A 26361-nucleotide genomic window follows, 5' to 3' on the forward strand; every position below is an offset into this window, starting at 1 on the left:
CACCCTTGAAGGCAAACCCGTAACACTCAAGTTTAACCTCTCACAAGCCAGACCCAAAGAGTCACTTTGTCCAGGGCTGGGTGAAAAAAAATCCCAGTGTAAGAGAGAGGAGGTGCAGCAGGAGAGGCCAGGGCTGGTCACACAGGAGCTGGATTATCTCCGTCAGCCACAATTTCCCGGGCCAGTTTGGGGCGATCAGTATGACTTAGTGACCGCATTCTCTTTCTTATTTTAGTGTTGGTACGATCAGACTGTTGGTACGTGGAGGAAACACATAAAGCAATGCGTTTGGCTGTAGTTACGCTAAACCCTCCACATCCATAGGTGCACCGTCTCTCGCCAGAGAGAAAAATAGAGGGCAATGAGTGTTTTTGTGAGAGGTAAAGGGATCTAAAGTAGCTTGGCAAAATCTTTTCCACAACTGGCTCACTACCTGAGGATGGAGAGTCCAGCGCCACTATCCAGTGCTGAAACTCTCTCACTCGTAACAGTCCCAGTGGAATAAATGAGAAGGTTCAGGCCATCAGTCTCAGAAGACGTAAACAGTCTGAATAGGACCTTCTTCCCCTTCTGAAAAAGGGATAAACAGCTGTGAATTGAGCTGATGCACTCAAACAGAAATGCTTGATCTAAGGTCTGACCTTATAGGTGTGAGTTTAATCTGAGACCTAGGTAGATTATATCTTGTATGAGCACCAAGCAGCTTTTAGTCTTGTAACTTTTGAAACCTAAGTTCTCTAAATGAGACATTAGTACTTTTTTATCTATCTCTGCCTGCTGCTGTGATGGAGCACAGAGGAGCAGATCGTCTAAATAACCTGACACTCTGAGACCCACTCTTCTCAGCGGTGTCAGAGTTGCTGGTGTCCGAGTTGCTTCAAAAAAATTCTGAATACTCTAGGGACTAATGAGAGACCGAAAGGAAAATTCATAGGCTGTGCCTAGATAGGAAATTTTCTGTGTGCCGGGTAGATGCTTCTGTGAAACTAAGCAAAATAAAGTGAGATAACACCCTTAATGTCAGCGTTTTGAACTTGTACTTGTACTGGCAACACTTCAACAAGAGAACCTCCTTCCTTTGAACATTTTGCTTGAATCACACTCCAACGCTTATTTACTATAGGGTGGGGTTGAGACTCCCAAGCTGTGACGAGTATGGTGAGTATGGTGGTCTTAGCACTTCCGAGTCTGGTGGTCCCAAGTCCGGTGGTCCTGGAGATTTTTCCACTGTCTGCCGCACTTCCTGTGATGGCAACCGCCATCTTGTGTGTTTGGGCCTCACACTCTTCCTCAGCTCCTCCAGAGGTGACGGCACCACTCTTGAACCCTCTTTCTGCCTAGTCACGGCCAAGGAGACTGTCTCTGAACCCTCTGCCTGTCCCGCCACGGCTAAGGAGGCCACCTCTGAACCCTCTGTGCTTCCAGTTATAACCGCGTAGGCCGCCATTGCTCCCTGTCGTCTCTAGACTCTCTGTGCTTTCTGTCACTGTTACGGAGGCCGTTTCTGAACTCTCTGTACCCACTGTCAGCTCTGTTGCTACCTCAGAGGCCACCATTGAACTCTTCCTGTCATGGCCACGGAGGCCGATTCTAAACTGTCTATGCTCCCTGCTTGCGTCAATAAACTTTCGGTGCTCTTTGTTGCAGTTTCAGCATGGTCTCCAGCTCCGCCTGCACCACTGTGGTTCCATACCCCGCCGTGGCCTCCAGCTCTGCCTTGGTGGTCTTCAGCTCCATCTGCTCTGCCTCAGTCTCCAGGCCCTTTACCAATCCACGGGCCTGGTCCTCCATCCTTCCCTTGGAATCCTTGGAGTCTAGAATCTGCTTGGTTATGATTCCTGTCTTGTTTCCCCTGCTTTTGTGTTTAGTTTATTCCTTATTCCCATAGTTCCAGTGTTTCACTTCCTGTGTTTAGTATTTGTTTGCTTTTGTTTCTATAGTTACCCTCATTAGTTTCTTAGAGATTCATTGTTTACACCTGTCCCTTGTCATGTTGTGTATCTAAACCCCCTTGTTTCCTGTGTTTTTTTGTCAAGTCTATCTGTTGGAGTGCTCAGTCTTGTTCCGTTTATCTGTTCCTTGAGCCTGTTACTTTGTTTATTTTGGTTCCTTTTACATTTGTTTCCTTTAATAAACCTTATTTGCATTTGGATCCAACCCTCCTTCTATTCTGAGTTCACCCCACATTACATTACATTCAGACTTGCCTTATCACCTTCCTTTAGATCCAGTCTTCAGATTGATACAAGATTTGACAGCAATAATAACAGAGTTCACAAAATATTATGCAACAAGTCACCACAAACATACTGCGGCACAACTTTTCACAGATTTTTTGTAATACTGTCATATTAAAACACATTTGATGGTTCAAATAAGGTGTATAGGTGTGAAGTCCACTTTTTTCTATTGCTAATGTCAATCACTCAAAGTATGACTCCAATGTGAAACATTTACATAGTTGTTCTCTTTAATTCACTTGCACCATACAAAAACTATTAATTACAATTTAGACCACCAGATCTTTATTTATATACAATATGTAAACATTTATCTGTTCTTCTTGACCGCTCTCCTTTTCTGTACATGTTTTGGAATAACATATTTATGCACTATTAATAGCATAACAGAGGAATGTTTGTGGTTCATTGACACAGTATCTTATGGGTTCATAAGAATTTGTTCTTAAAACATTGAGAATACAGCATCAAAATGAATGCTATATGCAAAATTATAACTAACAAAAAAAAGCATTAATCAAGTACTTTCTTAATCAACTGTGTTGGTGTGAAGTTACAGTCCAGTAAACAAGGATATTAAAAGTTAATTTAAACAAAACCAATAATAAAAGTTCTCCAATGTTTAAATACAAAGTAATCAGGTATTTTTGAAAGATCAAGAAGGAAGCATAAATTACTTGTCTAAAAGTATCTTAAAGGCAAATCCATTTTAAAGGCAAGTAATTTTTTGACACCAACAATATAGGCATGACAAAATCTGTCAATCATCACTGGCCTAACACTATCTTGCAACTGTTTAACGTAAACATACGTTTCAACTGTTAAAGGTTAACGTAAATAAAAAGAGAGCCAATGAGATCCTACAGAAACAAAATAACATCAACAGGATCAGGTGAATGGACTAAACAAAAAACTGAAGGCATTTAAGATATATTACAGGAAACCAAATGAACAGAACCTCACATGTATAATGCTCACTCGTGTCTATTGATAATACAGTTTTACCACATGTTTCAACCTTCTCCTTTTCATGGACACACAAAATCGAACAAAGATAAAGTAGTAATAATTTGTGAAACAGTGTTTAAACTCATCTTAGCGATGTATGGACAATATATAATGTAGTCTCTTAGGTTTTATATAACCAAATGTTCTTTTGATAAATTAGCATAAATAAGATATTCCAATAAATACAGCACAGACTTTTCTTAAAAATACAAAAAATAAAAAATAACCACATTTTGTACTATTTTTTGGACTTGGAAATAAAAAAAAAAAAACATGTCGCTGTAACCATTTTTTAAATGAATGATGTTACTCATTCTTTTAAGATTATACCTGCAAATCAGGTGTTCTGAAATATTATAAATATAATTTTGGCAACATTAAAAATATGAACTCAAGTTATCAGACCCCACATACCCACAAGATTTGAAAGAAAAAGAAATAAACTGGTCATTCTGTTACAATCAAACTCAACAGAGCAATCGGACAACCCTCTCAATCCTACAGCAGGAAATGCTTGGATGGTCTTTGTGTCTTAGTTTTGGAACATTCAGACATAGTCATAACAGAAAAAAAAACCCCACATAAGCACAATCAGGAAAGACAAACGTTAGTTGAAAGTTTTTGTAGTGAAGAATTTGACAACATCTATGTACAGTTGTACAAACGTAAGTGCTGTTGTAGTGTATGTTTTTTTTTTACATGTGAGCTAGGACATAGTGATAGTGACATTGTCCTTAGCTTTATCTGCTTCAATGTCTTTGTCTGCAGGTGTAGCAGATACAGTCTCTCTAGGTGAGTTGGGTCCATTGTTTGGCTGCCCAGGAGCTTTGGGAGTAACATCTGTGCTGCCTTCTGACTCTTGTTCTTGCTGTGATGATGTTGCTGGAATTCACATATTGACAAGTCATTGCAAATACTTATTAATAAGTCAAGTCATGTACACACATACATACACATACACACATACAGTGAGGAAAATAAGTATTTGAACACCCTGCTATTTTGCAAGTTCTCCCACTTGGAAATCATGGAGGGGTCTGAAATTGTCATCGTAGGTGCATGACCACTGTGAGAGACATAATCTAAAAAAAAAATCCAGAAATCACAATATATGATTTTTTAACTATTTATTTGTATGATACAGCTGCAAATAAGTATTTGAACACCTGTCTATCAGCTAGAATTCTGACCCTCAAAGACCTGTTAGTCTGCCTTTAAAATGTCCACCTCCTCTCCATTTATTATCCTAAATTAGATGCACCTGTTTGAGGTCGTTAGCTGCATAGACACCTGTCCACCCGATACAATCAGTAAGAATCCAACTACTAACATGGTCAAGACCAAAGAGCTGTCCAAAGACACTAGAGACAAAATTGTACACCTCCACAAGGCTGGAAAGGGCTACGGGGAAATTGCCAAGCAGCTTGGTGAAAAAAGGTCCACTGTTGGAGCAATCATTAGAAAATGGAAGAAGCTAAACATGACTGTCAATCTCCCTCGGACTGGGGCTCCATGCAAGATCTCACCTCGTGGGGTCTCAATAATCCTAAGAAAGGTGAGAAATCAGCCCAGAACTACACGGGAGGAGCTGGTCAATGACCTGAAAAGAGCTGGGACCACCGTTTCCAAGGTTACTGTTGGTAATACACTAAGACGTCATGGTTTGAAATCATGCATGGCACGGAAGGTTCCCCTGCTTAAACCAGCACATGTCAAGGCCCGTCTTAAGTTTGCCAATGACCATTTGGATGATCCAGAGGAGTCATGGGAGAAAGTCATGTGGTCAGATGAGACCAAAATAGAACTTTTTGGTCATAATTCCACTAAACGTGTTTGGAGGAAGAAGAATGATGAGTACCATCCCAAGAACACCATCCCTACTGTGAAGCATGGGGGTGGTAGCATCATGCTTTGGGGGTGTTTTTCTGCACATGGGACAGGGTGACTGCACTGTATTAAGGAGAGGATGACCGGGGCCATGAATTGCGAGATTTTGGGGAACAACCTCCTTCCCTCAGTTAGAGCATTGAAGATGGGTCGAGGCTGGGTCTTCCAACATGACAATGACCCGAAGCACACAGCCAGGATAACCAAGGAGTGGCTCTGTAAGAAGCATATCAAGGTTCTGGCGTGGCCTAGCCAGTCTCCAGACCTAAACCCAATAGAGAATCTTTGGAGGGAGCTCAAACTCCGTGTTTCTCAGCGACAGCCCAGAAACCTGACTGATCTAGAGAAGATCTGTGTGGAGGAGTGGGCCAAAATCCCTCCTGCAGTGTGTGCAAACCTGGTGAAAAACTACAGGAAACGTTTGACCTCTGTAATTGCAAACAAAGGCTACTGTACCAAATATTAACATTGATTTTCTCAGGTGTTCAAATACTTATTTGCAGCTGTATCATACAAATAAATAGTTAAAAAAAATCACAGTGGACATGCACCTACGATGACAATTTCAGACCCCTCCATGATTTCTAAGTGGGAGAACTTGCAAAATAGCAGGGTGTTCAAATGCTTATTTTCCTCACTGTATGTATATACACACACACACACACACACACACACACACACACACACACACACACACACACACACACACACAAACGTGTGTTTTGAATGCTTTAAATTGATCAAAAGTAACAGTAAAGACATTGTCACAATACATTTCTTTTTCAAATATATGCTACTATTTCACAAAAATACTGAGCAGCACATCTGTTTTCAACATTGATATTAAGTAATATTTCTTGAGCATATTAGAATGATTTCTGAAGGATCATGTGACACTGATCATGTTCCCATGCGACACTTGTTATATATTCCAAGTGTTCTGGGGGTATATGATAAGGTTTAGTAAAAAACAAAACGAAATTGAATGTATTTTTAATAAAAATTCTTGAACTTGGTTGGCAGTTGGTCTTCAGTTCACAGCTAGCCGACATTTGCAAGTTGTGCAGCTGTGTGTTGAATAATACATTAAAATTGTTACACTAAACCCTATCGTATACCCCAGAACACTTGGAATATATGGCACATCTCGCATGGGACCATTCTGTGATACTTTTGCGTCTTTTTTTAAAAAGGTTGATGCTGGTTGCTATTCACTGCCATTATATGGACAAGAGTGAGAGGGACTTTTTTTTTTTTAAATCTCCTTTTGTGGTCCATAAAAGAAAGAAGGGCATACGCATTAAAACAACACCAGGGTTAGTAAATGATGACTTAATTTTCATTTAAAGGTGACCTATCCCTTTAATGAGAGTTTATTAGGCTGCTGTCACTTTAAGAACTGACGCACATGAAGCGGATCTGACATGCTTCCGATATTCTCACAACTATTTACGTTTAATTTAAGACTTTTTAACTCATTGTGCTTACAATGTTGCCCGCCAATAATGGGCATTTTGACATAATTTTGTGTTTCTGTCCGTTCAAGTGTGAAAGACAACTCCATGCGGTACTGGTGCGCTGTCTGGAGCAGCTTTCTGTGTGCAGAACATCGTGTTTCACAGACATTGTGCCAGTACGGTGACCGGGAGGGGACATGTTCGGTTCACATAGTTTTGCCATGGCCACGACATGTTAACTTGTGGGAACGTGATAATATGTTGTGGCCACAAGATCATTTTGTCAAGGTAACGAGATAATTTTCTTGTGCCCACAACTTCTTATGTTGAGGGAACAACGTTTAATGCATAAACAAACCTACATGACCATATCAATCTGGGATTATCAGAAATTAAAGTATTAATAAATTAATGTTTTATTTTGAATTAAGGATGACAAAAAAGTGCAGACTTAAGAAATGATTAAATTAACTATACTACTATATTATATTATATTGTGCGTGATGTTGCCTATAGACAAAGATAATACGTTTATTTTCAATGAATGCTAAAAGATTATGTAAGAACATTAATTAATATAGGCCTACAAGAATTTTTTTATCCATCCTATCCCACAGCCTTTTAAATCCATTCACTGATCATGTCTTTTTTATTGAATATTTTTCGATTAATATTATTCTAGACACCTATAGTGAAATGAAATGAAATACCATATGATAAATTCCCGTAAAGTGGACTTCTTGTAAAATTCCCATATGTGCACCCACATAAATTAAGCATATGGAATTAAAGCTTTATTTACAGTATTTACAAAACATAAGCTATGTAAATAGGCCTATTAGATTAGCCTATGCAGAGCATTAACTGGGTAAAGAGATAATGAGATCAATCGGAAAATAAAATAAAGAGCCTATTTACAATTATTTAACAAAAGTGAGATAACCTACATATCAGTGAATGGATTTAAAATATGAATGAAAATTAATATTTGTTCTCCTTTTTTAATATCTTAAATATTCTTTTAACATCATTCGAATGCTGTCACGGGCACAAGCCTATACTACATTTGTAAATAAAAACAGGCGTATCACAAGCCTAAAAAATACAGTCATAAAGTCAAACCTTTATTGGCATGATTGGGTATTTACATTATTTACAAAACATAAGTAACATAATATACAGAATGTTAATTAGGTAAAGAGATACATGGAATTAAGGGGGGAAATAAAGCAAATACATAAAAAAAAAACAATAATAATAATATACAAATATTAAATAAAAAAGAAACGATCTGTGAATAGATTTAAAATGTTTTCTTGTAGGCCTATATTATTTTAAGTTCATATTTTTTTTTACATTTATTGATTATAACAAACTTCATTCAAATGCTGTCTATAGTCAACACTGCGCAAAATACCTATAATAGCCTGTAATAGTAGGTTAATATAATAATTTCTCATTTCTGCACTTTTCAATTTAAAATAAAACATAAATTTTAATAATAATATACATTTCTGATAATCCCAGGTTGCTATGGTCACGCAGGTTTGTTTACGCATAACTCGTGGCCACAAGAACATACATATTAGGACATTTATAATATATGAGCCGACAGACATAAACATATTTACACTAGTAAATTATGATATTTTGTAGTGTTTGTATAGTGTTTTAAACGCATTGTATTTATTTATTACCGTACCAATGAAAGTTCTGTTGGAGTTCTGAGCCTCATACTATGTCTTACCAGACTGTGTGCATGACTTCATGTGCTCAGGCCAGTGTGCTTGTTGGCAGGGATAGTCGCAGTAGCTGGTGTTCCAGCAACAGTAGAAAATGGCCTCCTTTCTGCAGTTTGCACACCACTGCTTCTTTTTTGTTTCATCCACAGCCTGCTGTTTCTCCACCTCCATCTGCTTCTTGACCTCCGTCACGATTCGCTCTCGCTCCTGCTCAAGACTCTGCCTCATCTCTGCCATGGTTAGCTCTGAGTACATTGGTACAATATTAATATTATTCATTTTCAATTTATCGCTAGGAAGACATTGAAAAATTATGTGAATACATAAACAAAATGCAAATCAGAAAATGAATATCTATTTGTCATACTGTAGGCTATAATGTAATGGCTAAATTCAATTTTGAATTCAGGTATCACAAATAATTGGCTTTAGATTTTGTTGTTTTATTTTTAAGTTATATATATATATAAACAGAATTTTATCAACCATTTACAGGTTTGAGACGATGACATAAAATGAATTATCAGCTTATCATTATAGGTCAGAATTTTATCATTGGTGCATCCCTAAGATAAATGAACTATTATTATAATTACATTTTTAAAAATAAAGGTTCTAAACTGGTTTTCGCAGCAATGCCATAGAAGAACAATTTTTGTTTCCTTAAAGAACATTTCAGTGAACAGTCATCTAAATAACATTTTTCCACTATAAATAACCCTTTGTTGAATAGAAAAGGTTCCATGGGTGGTAGAAGTTCTTCAGGAAACCATAGATGCCAATAAAGAACCATTATTTTTAAGAGTGTATGAGAAAATGACATACCTAAATTGTGTTTCATCTCTGATAACTCTTGTTGATGTAGCCACTGCAGTTTTTCAATTTCAATTCGCAACCGTCTAATCTGTAACAGGGTAGAAAGGTTGTTTCATTCATATCCTCAAGTTGTTAAATAATTCACCAATAGTGTTTTGCTCTTCTCCAGATTTACTTAACAAATACAAACCTCAGCTATTGTGTTTCCCGACGTACTCTTGGAAAGGTCATTATATATCTCAGTCATCGTACCTTTAATTGCATCCATGATCTATTAATAGTTCAAAAACATAAATAATATGTTATGCACATAAATAATTACATTATTAAAATGGTTTTTATCTAATGGTGTTGTTATCAACCCCCATTTCTATCAGCAATCTCACTTTGTTAGTGTACTTGGCTATGTCTGCCGCTACATCTGCAGATGTGGTGGGGATCTGGAAGTCTCCGGTTGTGGAAGTTGATGATGAAGAGGAAGAGCTGACAGTGGCTCCTGCCATCATGGTGGCCGATACCGGTGTGCTGGTCACCAGGGTGACTGCAGAGGTGGAGGTGGTGTTTGGGGTGTCTTTCTGCTGCACAGCTGGATTTAAACACACCAACAAATATAACACTTTTCATAATAATGCATTAACATTACGTGTGAACAGCGCAATAGCCAATCGAGACACTGCCTCCACTCAAATGACTTTTTCCCCATTCATTTTTCATTAATCCCCACCAAACCCACGGCATGCTTTAGGGGGTCTGTTAAAACTCAGTTGGCCCATGGGAGGCAAGAGAGATGCTGCTGGTGTTGCAGGTGGACAGTGTAACTTTATAAAAATGAGCAAATTGTACATGTTTAATGTCATATGTGGTGCAGATCACACCAAAAGCTGCTGCCGGCCAAAAGTTTGGAATAATACATTTTTTAACAAAATGTTTTTGAAAGAAGTCTCTTATGCTCACCTAGGCTGAATTTTATGGATCAAAAATAAAGTAAAAACATGCAAGATAGAGAGTTAAATGAACAGCAATTATTTGAAACTGAAACATTTTATTATTATTATTATTATTATTATTATCAATGTTGAAAATATTTGTGTACAATTTTTTTCAGGATTCTTTGATGAATAGGAAGTTCAAAAGAACAGCATTTATTTGAAATAGAAAGCTTTTGCAACATTATAAATGTCTTTACTGTCACTTTTGATCAATTTAATGCATCCTTGCTGAATAATAGAATTAAAGCTCCAGTATGCGACTTTTGTATTTGACCACAAGAGGGCGCAGTTTCAACAATAACAAAGGCGAAGCTTGATGACGCTATGAAGGAGGTGACGATGGGAGATGTCGTTTTTTTTAATGCGTTTTCACCATCTAGCGATATATCTACATGGAATTAATGAATCATGATCACGGATGAGGTAATTTATTCGTTTTTGTATTACCTGTATGTCTGATCGTATTATTTTATTTCATCATAATTAATGAACTGCAAGGAACGTGAAATGTTATGCTATATTATCCCGTTACAACATACAGCTATTTGTCAAATGATTTGTTTGGTTAATGTTGTGCAGTTTTACGTTTTTATGGTTAATGCCGTGTTGTGTAACGTGTTCAAACCAATATCTAAAAGTAAATTTGAACGAACATTTGCAAGTAATGACTAAATATATTTTTTTAACATCATATCCGATTGTATTTAATTGTACTGCCATAAGCTCGGTCACCACACGTGATAAAAAGCCTTACCAAAGTACAAAGAGCAATATAACTTTGTTTATAAGTGCTATTATTGACAGTTGCATGTCTTACCTGTCTATCAATACACTCGCGAGAGAGTCTCGGTCAAGTCCAAGATTGACGCGCAGCTCTCTCCATCTCGAAAACGCCTGGCCGATATTTATCTGGGTTTTATTCCTCCATTTGTCACACAGTCTGAATGTATCCGAATATGGACGCTTTCGTTTTGTTGGCACTTCCATACTCGCCAAAGAGTTCGTGATCCATAACAGCTATAACCATACAGTCTATGGCTATAACGCTTTAACCACCACTTCCGCATTTGACCATGCGATATTCCGGTGTGGTGGGTCATATTTTTTATTTTATTCTTTTTTTATTCTTTGTCAGATGTCTTTATTGTTTATTGTGATAAGAAAAAAAACCTCAATAAAGTTGTTGTAAAAAAAAAAAAAAAATCCGGTGTGGTGTAATATCCTATCACATGGTCCACACCGGAAAAAAGGGATATTGCGTCACTGAGGCGCGACATTTCTTTTCCGGGACGGCCAGTTATTTAAAATCGGAATTTCTCTGAAATAAAAAATCTTTGGAGACTTTTGAGATATTGTAAGTACACAACTGGAGGAAATATATCACACTGTGCAAGTTATTTTTGGAAATTTTATTACAAAATTCCTACATATTGGAGCTTTAACTTCTTTCCCAAAAAATAAAATTCGCACTGATCCCAAACTTTTGAACGGTAATTTATAATGTTAAAAACGTTTTCTGTTTGAGATACATGCTGTTCTTTTTAGCTTTCTATTCATCAAATCCTGAAAATAAAATGTGTACAAATATGTTTTCAGCATTTCAGCACAGATAATAATAATAATAATAATAAATGTTTCTTGAGCAGCAAATCAGCATATAAGAATGATTTCTGAAGGATCATGTGACACTGAAGACTGGAGTAATGATGCTGAAAATTCCCAAGAATAAATTGCATTTTAAAAAATATAATTAAATAGAAAAATCATTGTTAATTGTACAAATATTTCACAAAATTACTGTTTTTGCTGTATTTTGAATCAAATAAATGCATCCTTGGCGATCAGAATAGACTTTAAAAAAAAAGAATATATATATATATATATATATATATATATATATATATATATATATATATGACATTTATAGTATGTTAATTCTTTATTTAATCGTGTTGAACTGAATACCTTTCACAGCCTGTCGTGTTTGGTATCTGGTGCTGGATGAAGGCTGTTGTCCCGACGAGGATGAGGAGACCTGCGCTTGCTGCTGCGGCTGTTGGCTGTGTTGCACCTGTGTTAACACCTGAGCCTGCGTGGCCGGTTGCGCTTGGCCCTGCTGCTGCCTATGCACCTTCTGCATGTGCCACTTTTGAGAGGACGTCTGAAACTTGGTAGTGGGGTTCCAGACGACGGCCCGCTGAACCACAGGTACGGTCTCTCTGGGAAGTAAGGGCCGCTGTTTCTTTACTGTGCTGGCGGAGATGGGTGAGGAACTGTTGGCGGTGGAGGGAGTGGTGATGGGGAGGGTGGAGGAGGTCAGAGCAGTGCTGGTCGGAGCTGCTGTGAGGGGTATTATGTTAAGTGGAACTGACATAGGGGACTGAGATGGGTCTTTAATAGTTGGGGAGGAGGAAAGGACCGCTGAGTTCTGAGGCTGGGTGAGAGTACTTGAAATTGGAGTGGTTTTACCTGCAGTCAAAGAAAAACATGAGAGCATGAGACAGGGTTATTATAGTAAACTAAAACATTACCACTCATTAGGCTACTTAAAAATAAAAAAAAAATGTAAAAAAAAATGAAAAAATTAACATTAGTTATTTTCAGACAGTTTAGTTTCCAATGCAATATTTCTCATGGGAGAAATATATTTTGATGTCATAAAATAACTAAAAACACACAACAAAATTACTAAAACTAAAATAAAAATAAAATATAAAACTTGAAAATGGAAAATATAAAAACAAAATTATTAATATTAATAAAAACTATAACAGTATCTCAATCATTCTAAAAAAAAACCACTATAAACACGAATAAAACACTATTAAACTGTCAAGCAATATCACTTAATTTCTACTTTGTTAACAAGACATTTGCTGGTTTATTAATAGTTAATGTTTTTGTCCAGTTACAGTGGTTCAAATAGTTATCAATTACTTATTACACGGCTACTCAGTAAACATAAATACATGGACATGAAATATTGATTTGAGCTTAATTTTTTTTACAGTCGTGCCTGATAAATATCTTTAACGTCAGCAACGAAAACGTTTACTATAACGTACAACACAATCGGCTTAGCAAACAAACGAACACTACAACAATATTACAATAACATTAAAACTTAACCTCTCTGAGAGATTTTTTTTCTATCGGTATATTAATCTGTGACGCAAGATGGCGTCGCGCATCTGACTTCGTCGGCCTAATGGCGTGTTCACACCATAGACTGTAAAAAATAGGTTCACACCAAACGCGAATTTAATTATTTGCGCGAGTAGATTACATACAAAGTCAATGCAAAAACGCGAATGACGCGAATTGGGCGACGGGTTTGCGCGAAAGCGCGATAATCCCCTCAAACGCGTCTTCCGCGCAAGTTGAACATTTTCAACTCGAGCTGAAAATTCGCGTGAAGACGGTGAAATTCACCGAGTTGAGTGCGTCTCTGGATGGTGCTGTGAACCCAGACACGTCGGCGTCTGGCTTTCCTCCGTATTTGGGACTTCCACAACAAGTACAGAGCAGCAATATAATGTATTTCAGACATGACGGAAAAATGATGGCAGAAAGAAATTGTGTTGTTGTTGATGATGACGACAGTCCTTTTCGCGGGATTTTTTTATACGCGAGTGACGCGAAAAATAAGAAAAACATTCAGCGAGTAAACGAGCGAGTAAACACTTGCAATTGCATATTCGAATATACACTTCGCGTTTGGTGTGAACACACCATAACAAATATATGACTGACAGCGAAATGGCGCGATTGACCATCAAAATCAATTAAAAAAAAAGTTTTCGCTTACCGATGAGATTTTAATTTATTTTGTGAGAGAAAGTGTCTGATAATATTGTTACTGAGCAAAAACAAGTAGTGTTCGGCAGGTTGTGTGATCTCGATCACCACGAAGCAATGAACTGATTCAGTGTGAAAAGAAAAATTACTTGACGCCCGGAAACTTGGCAAATGGTAAGGTGTAATCATAGACTGTAAAAAATAGGTGTAATATAAGTTTCTAGAAGTTTCTAGAAGTCTAAATAAGCTGGGTTAATAGTAGGCTATTATTAACTGCTCTATTGGGTTGCTCTATCCAACAATCTTAGTTCTTTTCTTTATATGAAAATAAGTATAGACTTAAAGGGACACTTAAAGTACTCTACACAGTGTCATTTCAGTGTCTGCAGTTATATAAAATGAATGAAGTATAGCAAAAATGAATCTCAGACATGAACACATTTTTTTTGCTTCTAAGAAGATTAATATGTATATATAAATTATATATAATATATAAATCTTTTTAGAAGCAAAACAAATGTGTTCATGTCAACAACCGAATGTCTTTGAGACATCTGTCAATAAAGCATTTTTTAAACAATGGCATTTAAAAATTAGAACTAAAATGTTGCAACCATGTATGAATAAAAATGTCAGAGAACTTATTAGTAGGCCTATGGGCTGCCTATGAGACTTTTTTTGTGTGTGTATGGTAATTTTGTGTTTCTGTGAAACATTAATGAGGGCCAAGTTCAAAGTCACCATGAAATCAGAATTGACAATTATTTTATATATAGAATATATCAGTATTTATTATGAATGATTTATCCATGTACATCGAAATAAAAAATAAAAAATCATGTGTCCTCATAATCTTTAGCCTAATCATAATAAATTTGCCTCCCTCTTGAAGTGACATTTCTTCTTTGATGACGTGTTTATCGTCGCGAGGGAAGGACAACCTGTCACTCACATGACATCACAGCAATAGCAAACCACAGCGATCCAATGATCCATTCATTTCCCACTGGACAAAATCAAGACCTGCCCTACATTCCTTGCTGAAAAATCAAGCATAAACCAGCATGAATTCCATATTGGTCCAGGCTGGTTTATTCTGGCTATGGCTGGTATAGTGCTGATCTTGCTGGTTCACCAGTATACTCCCACATCCATTGGTTGGAACCAGCAGGTTTTTTTCTTGTTCGAGTCATGTCACTCCGATATACGTCACAATAGCGAAGAACAGACTATTACAATTTTCATGCTGACCTTAAAGCCTTCCATGAATGGACATTGATATACGTATGGTCTCTCATATTCAGGTTGGGCATTGGCAAAATCTCTTTTAAACTAGATGGTTATGCGGCCAATGCTTGCGTATACTCTAGCCTAGACCAAAGGTCTTCAACCCTGCTCCTCGGGATCCACTGGACCCACCGCAAAACAAGCTTTTCAGGATCGCTTGAAAATACACAGGCTGGTGAGCTGAAACAGGTTTGAAATAAACTTGGCAGGACAATGGGTCCCCAGGAGCAGGGGTGAAGACTTATGCCATAGGCTACACTACTACCTCTACCTATACCCCTGCCTCTTAAATACAAAACGATTCCGTATTAAATGGAACGGTTGGCAGTCCTATGCTTTATTGACACTGATTCATAAAAGGGAATCTGACCTTCAGTTTTGGAGGCTGTGGGCTCTTTGAGTGTGGTGACAGCAGCTGAATCTTTCCTGTTCCTCTTCCTCTCCTTCCCTGCCTGCTCTTCCCCCAAATCAATGACCAGCTCCCTCTCAGAATCTGAGTCCATGTCTACATCCACAGATGGCGGTTGCCCGGCCTCCTCAGAGCTGTTCTTGGGTTTCTCTCTGGAATCTGAGGATACTTGAGCTCCTTTCTGTTTCTCAGGAGGTTCTTCCTCTGAGTCCAAACCTGGTTTGTCTTTAGCTATAGGGTTCGAGGTGCTTTTTTGGCTGATTTCTCCTTTGGTTGCTGTACTGGCCGTAGCAGCAGACTCTGTGCTGCTGTCTTTGTCCTTACCAGCAGCTGCCGATGGTTTTGACTTTTTCTTGGGTGGCTCTTTCTCATTTTTATCATCAGCTGAGTTTTTGCAGTCTTGGCCACTCTTGGATTTTTGTTCATCGTCGCTGCCGTATTCACTGTCGCTAGAGTCAGACTTGTCGGATTCCTCTGAATCGCTGTGTTCTACATCCTCAGATATTTCATCTATACCTGTGAGACAGCAAATGTTTAACCTTCAGAATAGTAATAACACATTCACTATCAATTTCTTCATAAATAAAAAGGCATTGTAAAATTCCAAGAATCTTTGTGCCAATTTTTTTCGAAAACAGATTCATTATAAATGTATTTAAATATGTGACCCTGGATCACAAAACCAGTTTTAAGTCGCACGGGTATATTTGTGGCAATAGCCAACAAAACATTGTATAGGTCAAAATTATCGATTTTTCTTTTATGCCAAAAATCATCAGGGTATTAAGTAAAGATCATGATCCATGAAGATATTTTGTAAATTTCCCACCTTAAATATATAAAAAATTTATTTTTGTGAGTGGATGCAGCACTATCGCTAATAGAAATGGGCAACTTTAAAGGCGATTTTCTCAATATTTCGATTTTTCTGCACCCTCAGATTTTCAAATAGTTGTATCTAGGCCAAATATTGTCATATCCTAACAAACCATACATCAACGGAAAGATTATGTATTCAGCTTTCAGATGATGTATAAATGTCAATTTGAAAAAAATTACACATAAGACTGATTTTGTGGTCCAGGGTCACATATTATCTTGAGAAATCTAGTTCTATTGTAAAAACTATTCGATATTCCCAAAGGTGTATTGAGTTAATCAAAACCATATTCTAATTAACAGGGAATAAATAGACATAATTAGTCAATTTAATTTTTTCTAAATTTCTAATAAATTAACAGGGAATAAATAGACATAATTAGTCAATTTAATTTTTTCTAAATTTCTAATAAAATGTTTAACGGAATTTTGGTAACGGTGTGTGAATGGCACAAATGTGAATAAAACACTGAAAGCCGTTGCCACTGCAATTTTACATCAATTGAAAGTGTGAAAATGGCTTTTGTGTTTCTGAACTGACCCAGCTGTGCTTTGCAGCTCTCAATGGTCTTGTCCAGGTTGAGTTGGAAACGGCTTCTGATTTGTCTCTTTGGAGAGGTGAGGGAGGGCTGAGCCCCCTGCTGCTGTTGTTGCTGGACACTTTCACTCAGCTCCTTCAGGTCCATCTCTGCCTTACTACGATCTGAAAGAGATCACAAGGCATTATGAGCATATAAAAGCATATGGGCTGAATTAAAGAGTTTACCAACTCTTAATTCACAGTCTTTCTTGAGGTACGGAATATTTTGTATAAATAAGATCTAGGATGATTTAGAAAGACTATGGGCCAGATTTACTAACAGCTTGTACCAGCGCAAACCCTCTTTTGGAATGAAAAAACTACTGTCAGGATTTACTAAAGACACGGCATGAAAGATTAGCACTGAAAAGGCATGGACACAGTTATTTTTGCGGCTAATCTTATTGTATATGCATTTGTAGGAGTTTCTATTTCAGACTCAGAATTTATGGGAGGAGAGTATTTAAATGAATCATGAAAGGTGATTTACTAAGGTTTGCGCTAGTGAATTTACTGGTATTTGCGCCATTATTTACCACCCAAAATAAGCATGTGTTAAACCAGACACTATTTTGTGCTGCTCTTAGAAGGTAGCGTTTGCAGAACATGCCACTCCCATTGGTGCTTTTTTGGAATTGCGCTCTCACGTTAATTTGCCCTGTTTAGTAAATATGTTTTCCTTGGAATAACACTGAAGACTGGAGTTATGATGCTGAAACTTCAGTGTTACCATCACAGTGCATCTTGGTGAGCATAAGAAACTTAAAACTTAAACCCCACACTTTTAAATGGTGGTGTATATTCAGAAAATAAACTTGCGTATTTTTTTAAAAGAAAATAAATAAATCAACTGACGGAGGTTTACCAAGGTTGAGGTTGAGGATGCTGCCAGTGGTGGGGGTCTTCTCCTGTTTAACCAGGGTGCTGGGAGCTGGTGAGTGGAAGGGTTTAGGGCTTTCTAAGGTGTTGCCTGTGAGCCCTGTTTTAGGAGGGGTAGACGATCCTGCAAGAGTAGATCTGAGCTTTAATAAAACACACCGCTATGTTTAAATACTATTATAACACAATTAAATTAAAAAACTAATAGCTATAGCTATTATCTAATCTAATCTAAAACTATAGCATTACATATTTTTGGCAGGTTGCTTCTGATCTCTTCTATATCTTCAAAAGCCCTTTTCAATATATTTCACAAGTAGACCATACATATGCAAAGCAGCAGTATGCATGTTTTAAACTTATATATACCAGTGCAATCCAGTGACTCCTCTCCAGTGCTATAATGGGGCAGGGCCGCTCTAGCATGACCTTTCTCTGGAGTCTCCTGTTCTCCATCAGATCCCGTATGGGCAGAGGAGTTAGTGCTCATTGGTGAACGAGGCATATCCGTCAATGAGATTCGTCTTCCTGTCCCGCCCCCTACGCTCCCAGTGGACACCATGCTTTTGCCCACGAGCAACTTAGGAGATGCCGTCACATCAAAGCTGAACTTGATCTTCTCAAGTTTTTCAGGTTTGATGGAGCCAGCGCCAGGATTTCCCGGGTCCAGGAGCATCTGGAACTGGTTGTCTGGTGTGTATGGTGTGCGGAATGGGGCGTAATTAAAAACTCCAAATTTTTTGCGGATGTTTTCAACATACACTTCCATCTCCTGCATGGCACTGTTGAAGATGCTCTTGGTCTTTTTCACAGAGAAGGGAATCTCTTTGGACATGAGGTAGCAGTTGTTAATAGGAACCCAGGCCCTGTATATTAAAACAAATAAGTTAGAATAAATGTCTTCGCCTAAATTGAAATGCAGCACGATATCAACCATAGCCAATCAAAACATACGTATTTGTTTAATAAATAGATTTTCAGATTTTCTCAGAAGTGGATTTTTGGAGAAATGTAGGGGTGCAACAACTAATCTATAAAATTGCAACAAAAATCCACATTGAAAATTGAAAAGAAGCTTAGTGACATCTATTTCTATGGAAAAATTCATTTTTATGGAAAAAAAAAACATTTGGATGAGCTGTCAATGTGCAATTATGCAACACTGTTGACGCTCACTTCTGATTGGGACTAAAAACTCAGATTAAGATGAAGCAAATTAAGTTTTTTGATTGACATTTTGCAGCATAGTGGATGGTTAATATGTGGTTCAAAGGTTCCTCACCTGTCGTGCTGCCCAAAAAAACGCGCATCCACCTGTCCATCTTTGTCTCGAAGAGCTTTGGCAGGCCAAAATGGGAATCCCTTCAGCTTGGCCCAGACCAGAGGGTGGGGGTTGCTCTGATGCACACACATATTTCATGAACAGATGGGTAACTCACACTGGTTACTATGTGAAGAAGGAATTTCTTTTTTTTTTTTTTTAGTGTAAGACACTCACACATGGTTCACAAAACCAGTTGTCCCTTTTCTGGCATGCAGAGAGATAGCACTCTGGACAGACTTCGATCTCATTCATCTGAAAGATAATTGGTGTTTAAAAAACTGGGACTGAACAAATGATATGCTTGTTTTTGCTTAGAATTCTTATCATTTACAATACATACTTCATGCTCGCAGATTTTTACAATAACTTTAGCTGTTGCTGTAAGTTTATGGTTGCCTAAGAAAAAAACAGATGGAAACGGTTAGTTTTAACATAAACCCTCAGCAGAAACAAATGTGACAATACTGTGAAACTGTTAGCAACCAACCTCCATTATAAATTATACAATTGTGCAAAATCCACTTCACATCAGCAAGGAAAGCCTCAGTGGAGCCATACATTTTCTTTTTGATATTCTGAATAGGAGCAAAAAGAGAACACACTAATGAAAGCCTTTCATAACATGCCAGATATTATACATTCCTAAGATTTGACAATGTTGATTTTTCAGGATCAAATGCTTCACTTTCACCTTTTCTAAAGTGCAGAGATCCATGGGATGAAATATATACTCTGCATAATCAGGATGCTGTTCCAATGACACCGGCTTCTGAAATGGCTCCGTCTGGGGAAAAGAAGAGATACATTTTAGTATTTAAGTATAGTTCACCCCAAAATTTAAATAATTTATTCATCTTCAAATGTTTTGATAACTGAATGACTTTCTTTCTTCCATGTTCTTTATACAATGAAAGTCAATGGTGACCATGGATATCAGACATGTTTTTGTTTTTTAAAGATAAAAAATTTGGTCTATTTCTCACAAAAACCTATCATATGGTTTCAAAAGATGTAGTGTACGAATTCTTCGGACAACGTTTGCTTGATGCTTCTATGGTGCTTTTTTGGAGCTTAACAGCCTCTGGTCCCCATTCACTTTCACAGTACAGATATCTGTAGAGATAGAAGATCAGCATAAACATCTAATTTTGTGTTTCAGAAAGTAAGTCTGTTTTGAACAACATCAGGGTGAGTAAATGAACTGCCCCTTTAAGAAACATTTTGTCTAAAATGCAATAATGCCCACAGTGTCTTTGCATGACTGGTATTAAGCAGATCATCTTTCACTATACCACCTCCACCAACTTTGCCATTTAGACTACAGGCCAAGGTAGTGATACAATATGACTGATACTACATGAAGACTCCAAACATATTGGAGAAGTAGGGGACAAAAAAAGGTGGGGAATATAGCTAGGTGATTTCTGCAGGACATTTGTTTTCCCAATTAAAAGTCTTTCTCAGTTGAGAAGCTTGGAGAAGGGGAGAAGATAAATGAGCTTTGTTCTGTTTTGAAAGAAAATTGCTCCATGATCTGGGATGGCACTTTAAGGGTGTTTCACTGTTTTTTGTACACTGTAAAAATTATTGAAATAATAAATAAATAAATAAATAAATAACACGCAAAATGGTGCAGTTAAAATCTCTAAATTAGTTAACTAAGTTAACAATTGTAATTGGTTTAATATCGCAGTAATTTTACTTGAAAATACAGCAAAATGTATGGTTTTTGAAAGTAAAAACAGTACAGGGACATTCCCAGCAGTCCTTGCATGACATGATAGTTTGCATAAATCATTTTTGGGTTTCTTATTTTTGCTATTAGTAATCTACATTGGGGTGTTCTGTTACATTTTCTGTTATTTAGTGCATTTTTAAGTCATGTGTGTTATCCTGTTGGTGATTTGTCTTTGTGTGTATGACCCAGTTCACTGTCTATAGTGTATTGGCCATTTATGATGAACTCTGATTCATTTTATGGCTTTCTATTGTGTCACCTATGGTGGTTATCTGTACATTTTAAGGTAAAAAGCATATTGAGATTTTGATAGTTCAAGTAGCATGGTATATTAACATTATATCACTTAATGATGTAATGGATAGCCATTAAAGTTGTTCAGATCCAACATGTCTGACTGTTACCATTTTGTTTATGTAAATAGGAAATTATCTAATTTAACACCAGTAAAGTATGGACTGGAGTGCTGCAAGGGTCTGTTTTAGGCCCTCCGCTATTTTAAAACATGGGATTAGTTTTCATTGTTATGCTGATGATACTCAGTTATATATTTAACCAAGAGCAGATGAAATTTCTGAATTATCCAAGTTGACAGAGTGTGTTGAAGATAGAAAAGTTCGGATGACCAGTCATTTTCTATTATTAAATTTAGATAAGACAGATTTTACTTATTGGACCCAAAAACCTATACACAGAAGCCCTTAAAATACAATTTGCATCTAGAAGTATCTAGTGTTGCTTCATCCTAAAGATCTGGGTTTTATATTAGACAGCAACTTGTCTTTTGAAAATCATATTTTGCATGTTACAAAAACAGCCTTCTTCCATCCTCCATCAAAACATCGCCAAGCTACGGAACATGTTGTCTGTTTCTGATGCAGAAAAGCTAATTCATGCATTCCTGACCTTTAGACTGGATTACTGTAATGCATTCCTAGGTGACTGTCCTGCATCCTCAATAAACAAACTCCACTAAGTCCAAAATGCACTCGAGTTGTTACCAGATCGAGAAAATTTTATCATCTCTACACTGGTTACCTATTAAGTTTCATATTGATTACAACATATTGCTACAGACTTATAAGGCCCAATATGGTTTAGTTCCTGTGTATTTCACCAATCTTCTATCACCCTACAATCCATCCCACTCTTTAAGGACACAAAACTTTTAGTAGTATGTCACTAGTATGTATAGGATATCTAAGTCTACCAAAGGAGGGAGAGCATTTTCACATTTAGCTCCTATACTCTGGAATTGCCATCCTGATAATGTTCAGGGCTTAGACACACTCTCCTAATTTAAATCTAGATTAAAGACACATCTCTATAGCCAAGCATTCACATAATACATCGCATAACCTTGTATATATCTGATCAAAAGCATTATCTTTTGCTTGAAATGTTATAAACTGTAGCTGCGCAAATTTTTCTCCAGATTACACCAGATCCAGTTTGGATCCAGGTTCTTACGAAGATTTCAGAAGACCTAACACCTGTGAAGAGATGACGCCAACCATTGTGAGGACTTCAGAAGATGCCCATTCTGAATCAACATACAAAATTGCCAAATGTTCCATATATTGTAATCATTATCACAACATGTAACCATGCTTTACCGTACTCATTGTTTTTGCTTAAATTAATACATGATGTTAGCTAACTGCATGATCTGTATTGTCTTAGAACTGTAAACTTCTGCAATATGGACATTAGTTTGACACAGTCACCTGATAACAGATTGCTATTAATTGTAAAGTAGAAAATATGTATTGTGAAAAGCGCTATACAAATAAATGTGACTTAATGAAATATATGTTATAAATTATATGCCATTATACCAATATGTCATCCTGTAATAATGGAAACATTATCATTCATTTTTTTACAATGAATTTCACAGCTTCCATTTTTTTCCATAAATTTAACAAGATCTTTTTCAAAATCAAAACTATAGCATTTGTGTTGGCCTGCAGTGTAGAACAACTATTTTAACCCAAACAAACAAACCAAATTGTGATGTGAAAGCAACACTAAAGAGCACCATTGAGACGCTCATGAAGTGTTTCAGGTGTGCTAAATGCTCTATGCCTGTTCTATGTGGAAGGGGGCTTTCATTTGAGACTCTCATTTCATATGGCAGTATACAATGTTAAAAAAGTTGTTACTATTTTGCACCATTGCTTTGTTTTTGCACTAGATCTAGGCACAACACTCTAATGTTAACTAAATACTGGATTTGCTGAAGGAGGACCATCAAAAGTCATGAAACTTACACCTGGCTGCTTCATCTTTTGGAGAGCAAACTTCAGCAGGAAAGACAGCTGGTCCAATGTGAGCATCGTCATAGCTTTACTCTGGGTCTCTATGCACTCTGCAACTGTTATTTTCTGTAATGAAAAGAGAGAAATGCTTAAAGTCAACATGAAATCAAAATGGAGAATTCTAATTTTTTATGGAATATTGCAGGATTATTATAATAAATTATTTATCCGTGCACATTATAATATTTTAAAAATTCATGTGTCCTCATTGTAATCTTTAATCAAAATAACTTCCCCTCCCTCTTGCAGCACATCACTTTTCTCTCATGATGTGTCTTCTCTTTCATTCACATGAGATCACAACAATAGCAAACCACAACCATCCAATGATCCAATCAATTCCCGATGGACAAACTCAAATCTCAAACCCCGCCCTACATTTTTTCTTGTTCGAGAAGCCGTTTCACTTGGATATACGTCACAATAGAGAAGAAAATAGAGAAAAATTGCATCTTCAGTTTCATGCTTACTTTAAAGGTCCCATATAATGCCCCTTTTCACAAGATTAACAAAAATAAGTCTCTGATGTCCCCAGAGTGTGTATGTGAAGTTAAAGCTCAAAATACTCAACAGATCATTTTTTACAGCATGTTTAAATTGTCATTTTTGGGGGCTCAGAAAAACGCACTGTTTTAGTGTGTGCCCTTTAAATGCAAATTAACTGCTGCTGGACGACCCAGGGGGCGGAGCTTCATGAGCTCGCGCTCAGTCTGTCAGGACAATCTCATCTCACGGAATGATGACAATATCAGAAACTCTCAGTAACGGTGTTCATTTCGAGTCGGACAATAATGCCTACAGAGTCAGAGTGCTGTATAGAGATGGAACAGGTATAGTTTAGTAGTTTAATTACGGTTATTATAACGTATTTGTCATCTGCTTGTATGTATCCATTATTTATTAATAGCCTACAAGTCTGCTGTTTCGGACCAGGTCCGAATGATGATCAAACATATACTGATGAGTTTAATAAAGTTTATTGTACATCACACAAAAGATGAAGCGTCAGTTTTACTTCAGAAAATCACCGTAAGAGCTGAGTAAACACAATAAGTTATAAGAAGTGCGCAAGTACATAAACGAATTTCGGTAGAGTTGAGGGAGCATTCCTGTGGGCGGAGGTTAGTCAAAAAACTGTTCTACTGACGTCATTAAAGAAGGAAGTAGAGGGATGTAGTCCAAACGGGCCGTTCGATGTAGGCGACTTCTGTTAAATAAAATATCTCGCTTGGCATTGAACTTTGAGCTTTATAATTTTACAGATATTATTTATGCTCTAACAGCAACATTACACACTAACTAAAGTTTGAAACATGGGATCACGAAGAACGGGACCTTTAAAGCTTTCTTTAAAGTCCCCCCGTAGTCAATCATTTTATCCCTTTGATCACCAAAATTACATATTTAAATGTTTTTTCCTTTAATTTTTTTTCTGCCATGCTTTAAAATAGCTTGAATGTAACTCTACACCCTTGCCTCATTTAGTGTACGCGGTTCTATGAATATGCAAATTGGCCCCGCCTCCACTCACTCACACCAGCTCAGAGATCCACTCGTTGATGATCACACATTGACCTGATTGGTTACAAGGTAGTTTGTGTGACGTCAGAAACACCAGTGATTTCAAACCGTGTTTTTGAGACTGCCTTTGGTTCACTGCAGTTTTAAGAAAAAAACTCAGCAATGGTGTTGACATGAATTTGCACATAGTTTGTATTAAAGCATATTAAAAACACCACGTAGACATATAAGCAACATCAAAAGCTTGATTTTCACCACAGGGGGACTTTAAATGCCAATATTAAAGAGATGTTTCTATATCACGAAAAACAAAAAAATTCTATTTCTTTTGAATCCGTTTTAAAAAATGTACTGAAACTACGCAACAAAAATGGGTCATTCAGAAACCATCATCATGGTACTGTATATGACTGCCCCCATTTACGCTTCAGAAACATTTCACATGCAAAAAGGTTAGCCAATCAAAAAGAGGTCATTTATATACACTACAGATGTCTTAAAGTTACAGTAGCAAAATCATGTTTACTTCAAAAGGGTGGAAAATTGCCAGGCAATTACAAATTGTGACTTTTTATATTATAATTGGCCTTTGGAAAAAATTAAAAAAAATATTTATAAATGACAAAAAATTTGCATTGTTAAGTTGATTTGTTTTAGACAAAGTGAAGCCACGTGAGCCAGTACCTCACATTCAGGGCAGAACCAGTCTCCTTCAGGCTCTGCAGCCAGTTTGAGGCACTTAGCGTGGTAGACGCGCGGGCAGAGCTCACAGCAGAGCACCTGACCCTCGCGGTGGCACACCCAGCAGTAGAAGTCATTCCGCCCGTCCTGCGGTACAACATCAACAGGGTCTGTGGTGAGTGCGGGCTGCTTCACATAGTAAAAGGGACCATGTCTTAGTTCTGACTGGAATGCGGGCGAGAGAAACAGAGGGTCGGGGTTTCAAAACACGGGTATTAAAAGTAACAAGACAAAACCAACAGGCACAAAGGTTATCAATCAGGGTGTGGCATGGAAGGACAGAGGAGAGCAAATGTAGATAAATGGGCACTGAATTAATGGCATTTCAATCTGTAACATGAAGGTAAATGCATCCTTGTCAGAGGCAGAAGCAAGCTTAGGTCTAATAATTCATTGCAGCTGCATCAACATGAATCATAGTCTGTCCCTGGATACACATTTCTGCTTAGCTTGCATGAAAGCCACCTGCCTTGCATTTGTTTGGCTGAGCTCATTATCTGTCTCATAAAACTAAAGACGAGGACCTTAGGTTGTTTGTGAAAATGAATGTCACTGTCGCAAGATAGCACGTGTTGGGATACCCTGCAAAAACGCAGGTAGCGGTCGAATCAAGAGGGTTTATCAATTGCAGAGACCAGGGCTTGACTTGTTTGCATACATTTGCTGTTGAGCAAAGCGCTCATGGTGTGAGACGCTGAAAAACAGTGATGCAATGGCCACATCATTAAAAAAAGCTAATGTTCAA

At 37.3% G+C, this 26361-nt stretch overlaps 1 protein-coding gene across 4 annotated transcripts in view; it reads right to left on the reverse strand.

Annotated features, from left to right (window-relative positions):
- Positions 1–2448: 2448 nt before the first annotated feature.
- Positions 2449–26361, reverse strand: part of zmynd8 (zinc finger, MYND-type containing 8) — a 29864-nt gene continuing 5951 nt past the window's right edge. For 2 of the 4 annotated variants that reach the window (XM_081358322.1, XM_081358323.1), the window contains exons 4-20: positions 25560–25781; positions 23307–23420; positions 19987–20079; positions 19783–19870; positions 19636–19691; positions 19470–19547; positions 19254–19369; positions 18341–18837; positions 17958–18095; positions 17054–17215; positions 15595–16149; positions 12105–12608; positions 9537–9736; positions 9341–9421; positions 9160–9238; positions 8340–8579; positions 2449–4130 (exon numbers count right to left, since the gene is read on the reverse strand). In XM_081358322.1, coding sequence (XP_081214448.1) covers positions 3955–4130; positions 8340–8579; positions 9160–9238; positions 9341–9421; positions 9537–9736; positions 12105–12608; positions 15595–16149; positions 17054–17215; positions 17958–18095; positions 18341–18837; positions 19254–19369; positions 19470–19547; positions 19636–19691; positions 19783–19870; positions 19987–20079; positions 23307–23420; positions 25560–25781 — 3399 coding nt within the window. In that variant the 3' untranslated portion in view covers positions 2449–3954. The other 2 variants (XM_081358324.1, XM_081358325.1) reach the window with 2 other exon arrangements.

This window comes from Scardinius erythrophthalmus (genome assembly GCF_964197995.2).
Source record: "Scardinius erythrophthalmus genome assembly, chromosome: 25".
In the NCBI taxonomy this organism is placed as follows: domain Eukaryota; kingdom Metazoa; phylum Chordata; class Actinopteri; order Cypriniformes; family Leuciscidae; genus Scardinius; species Scardinius erythrophthalmus.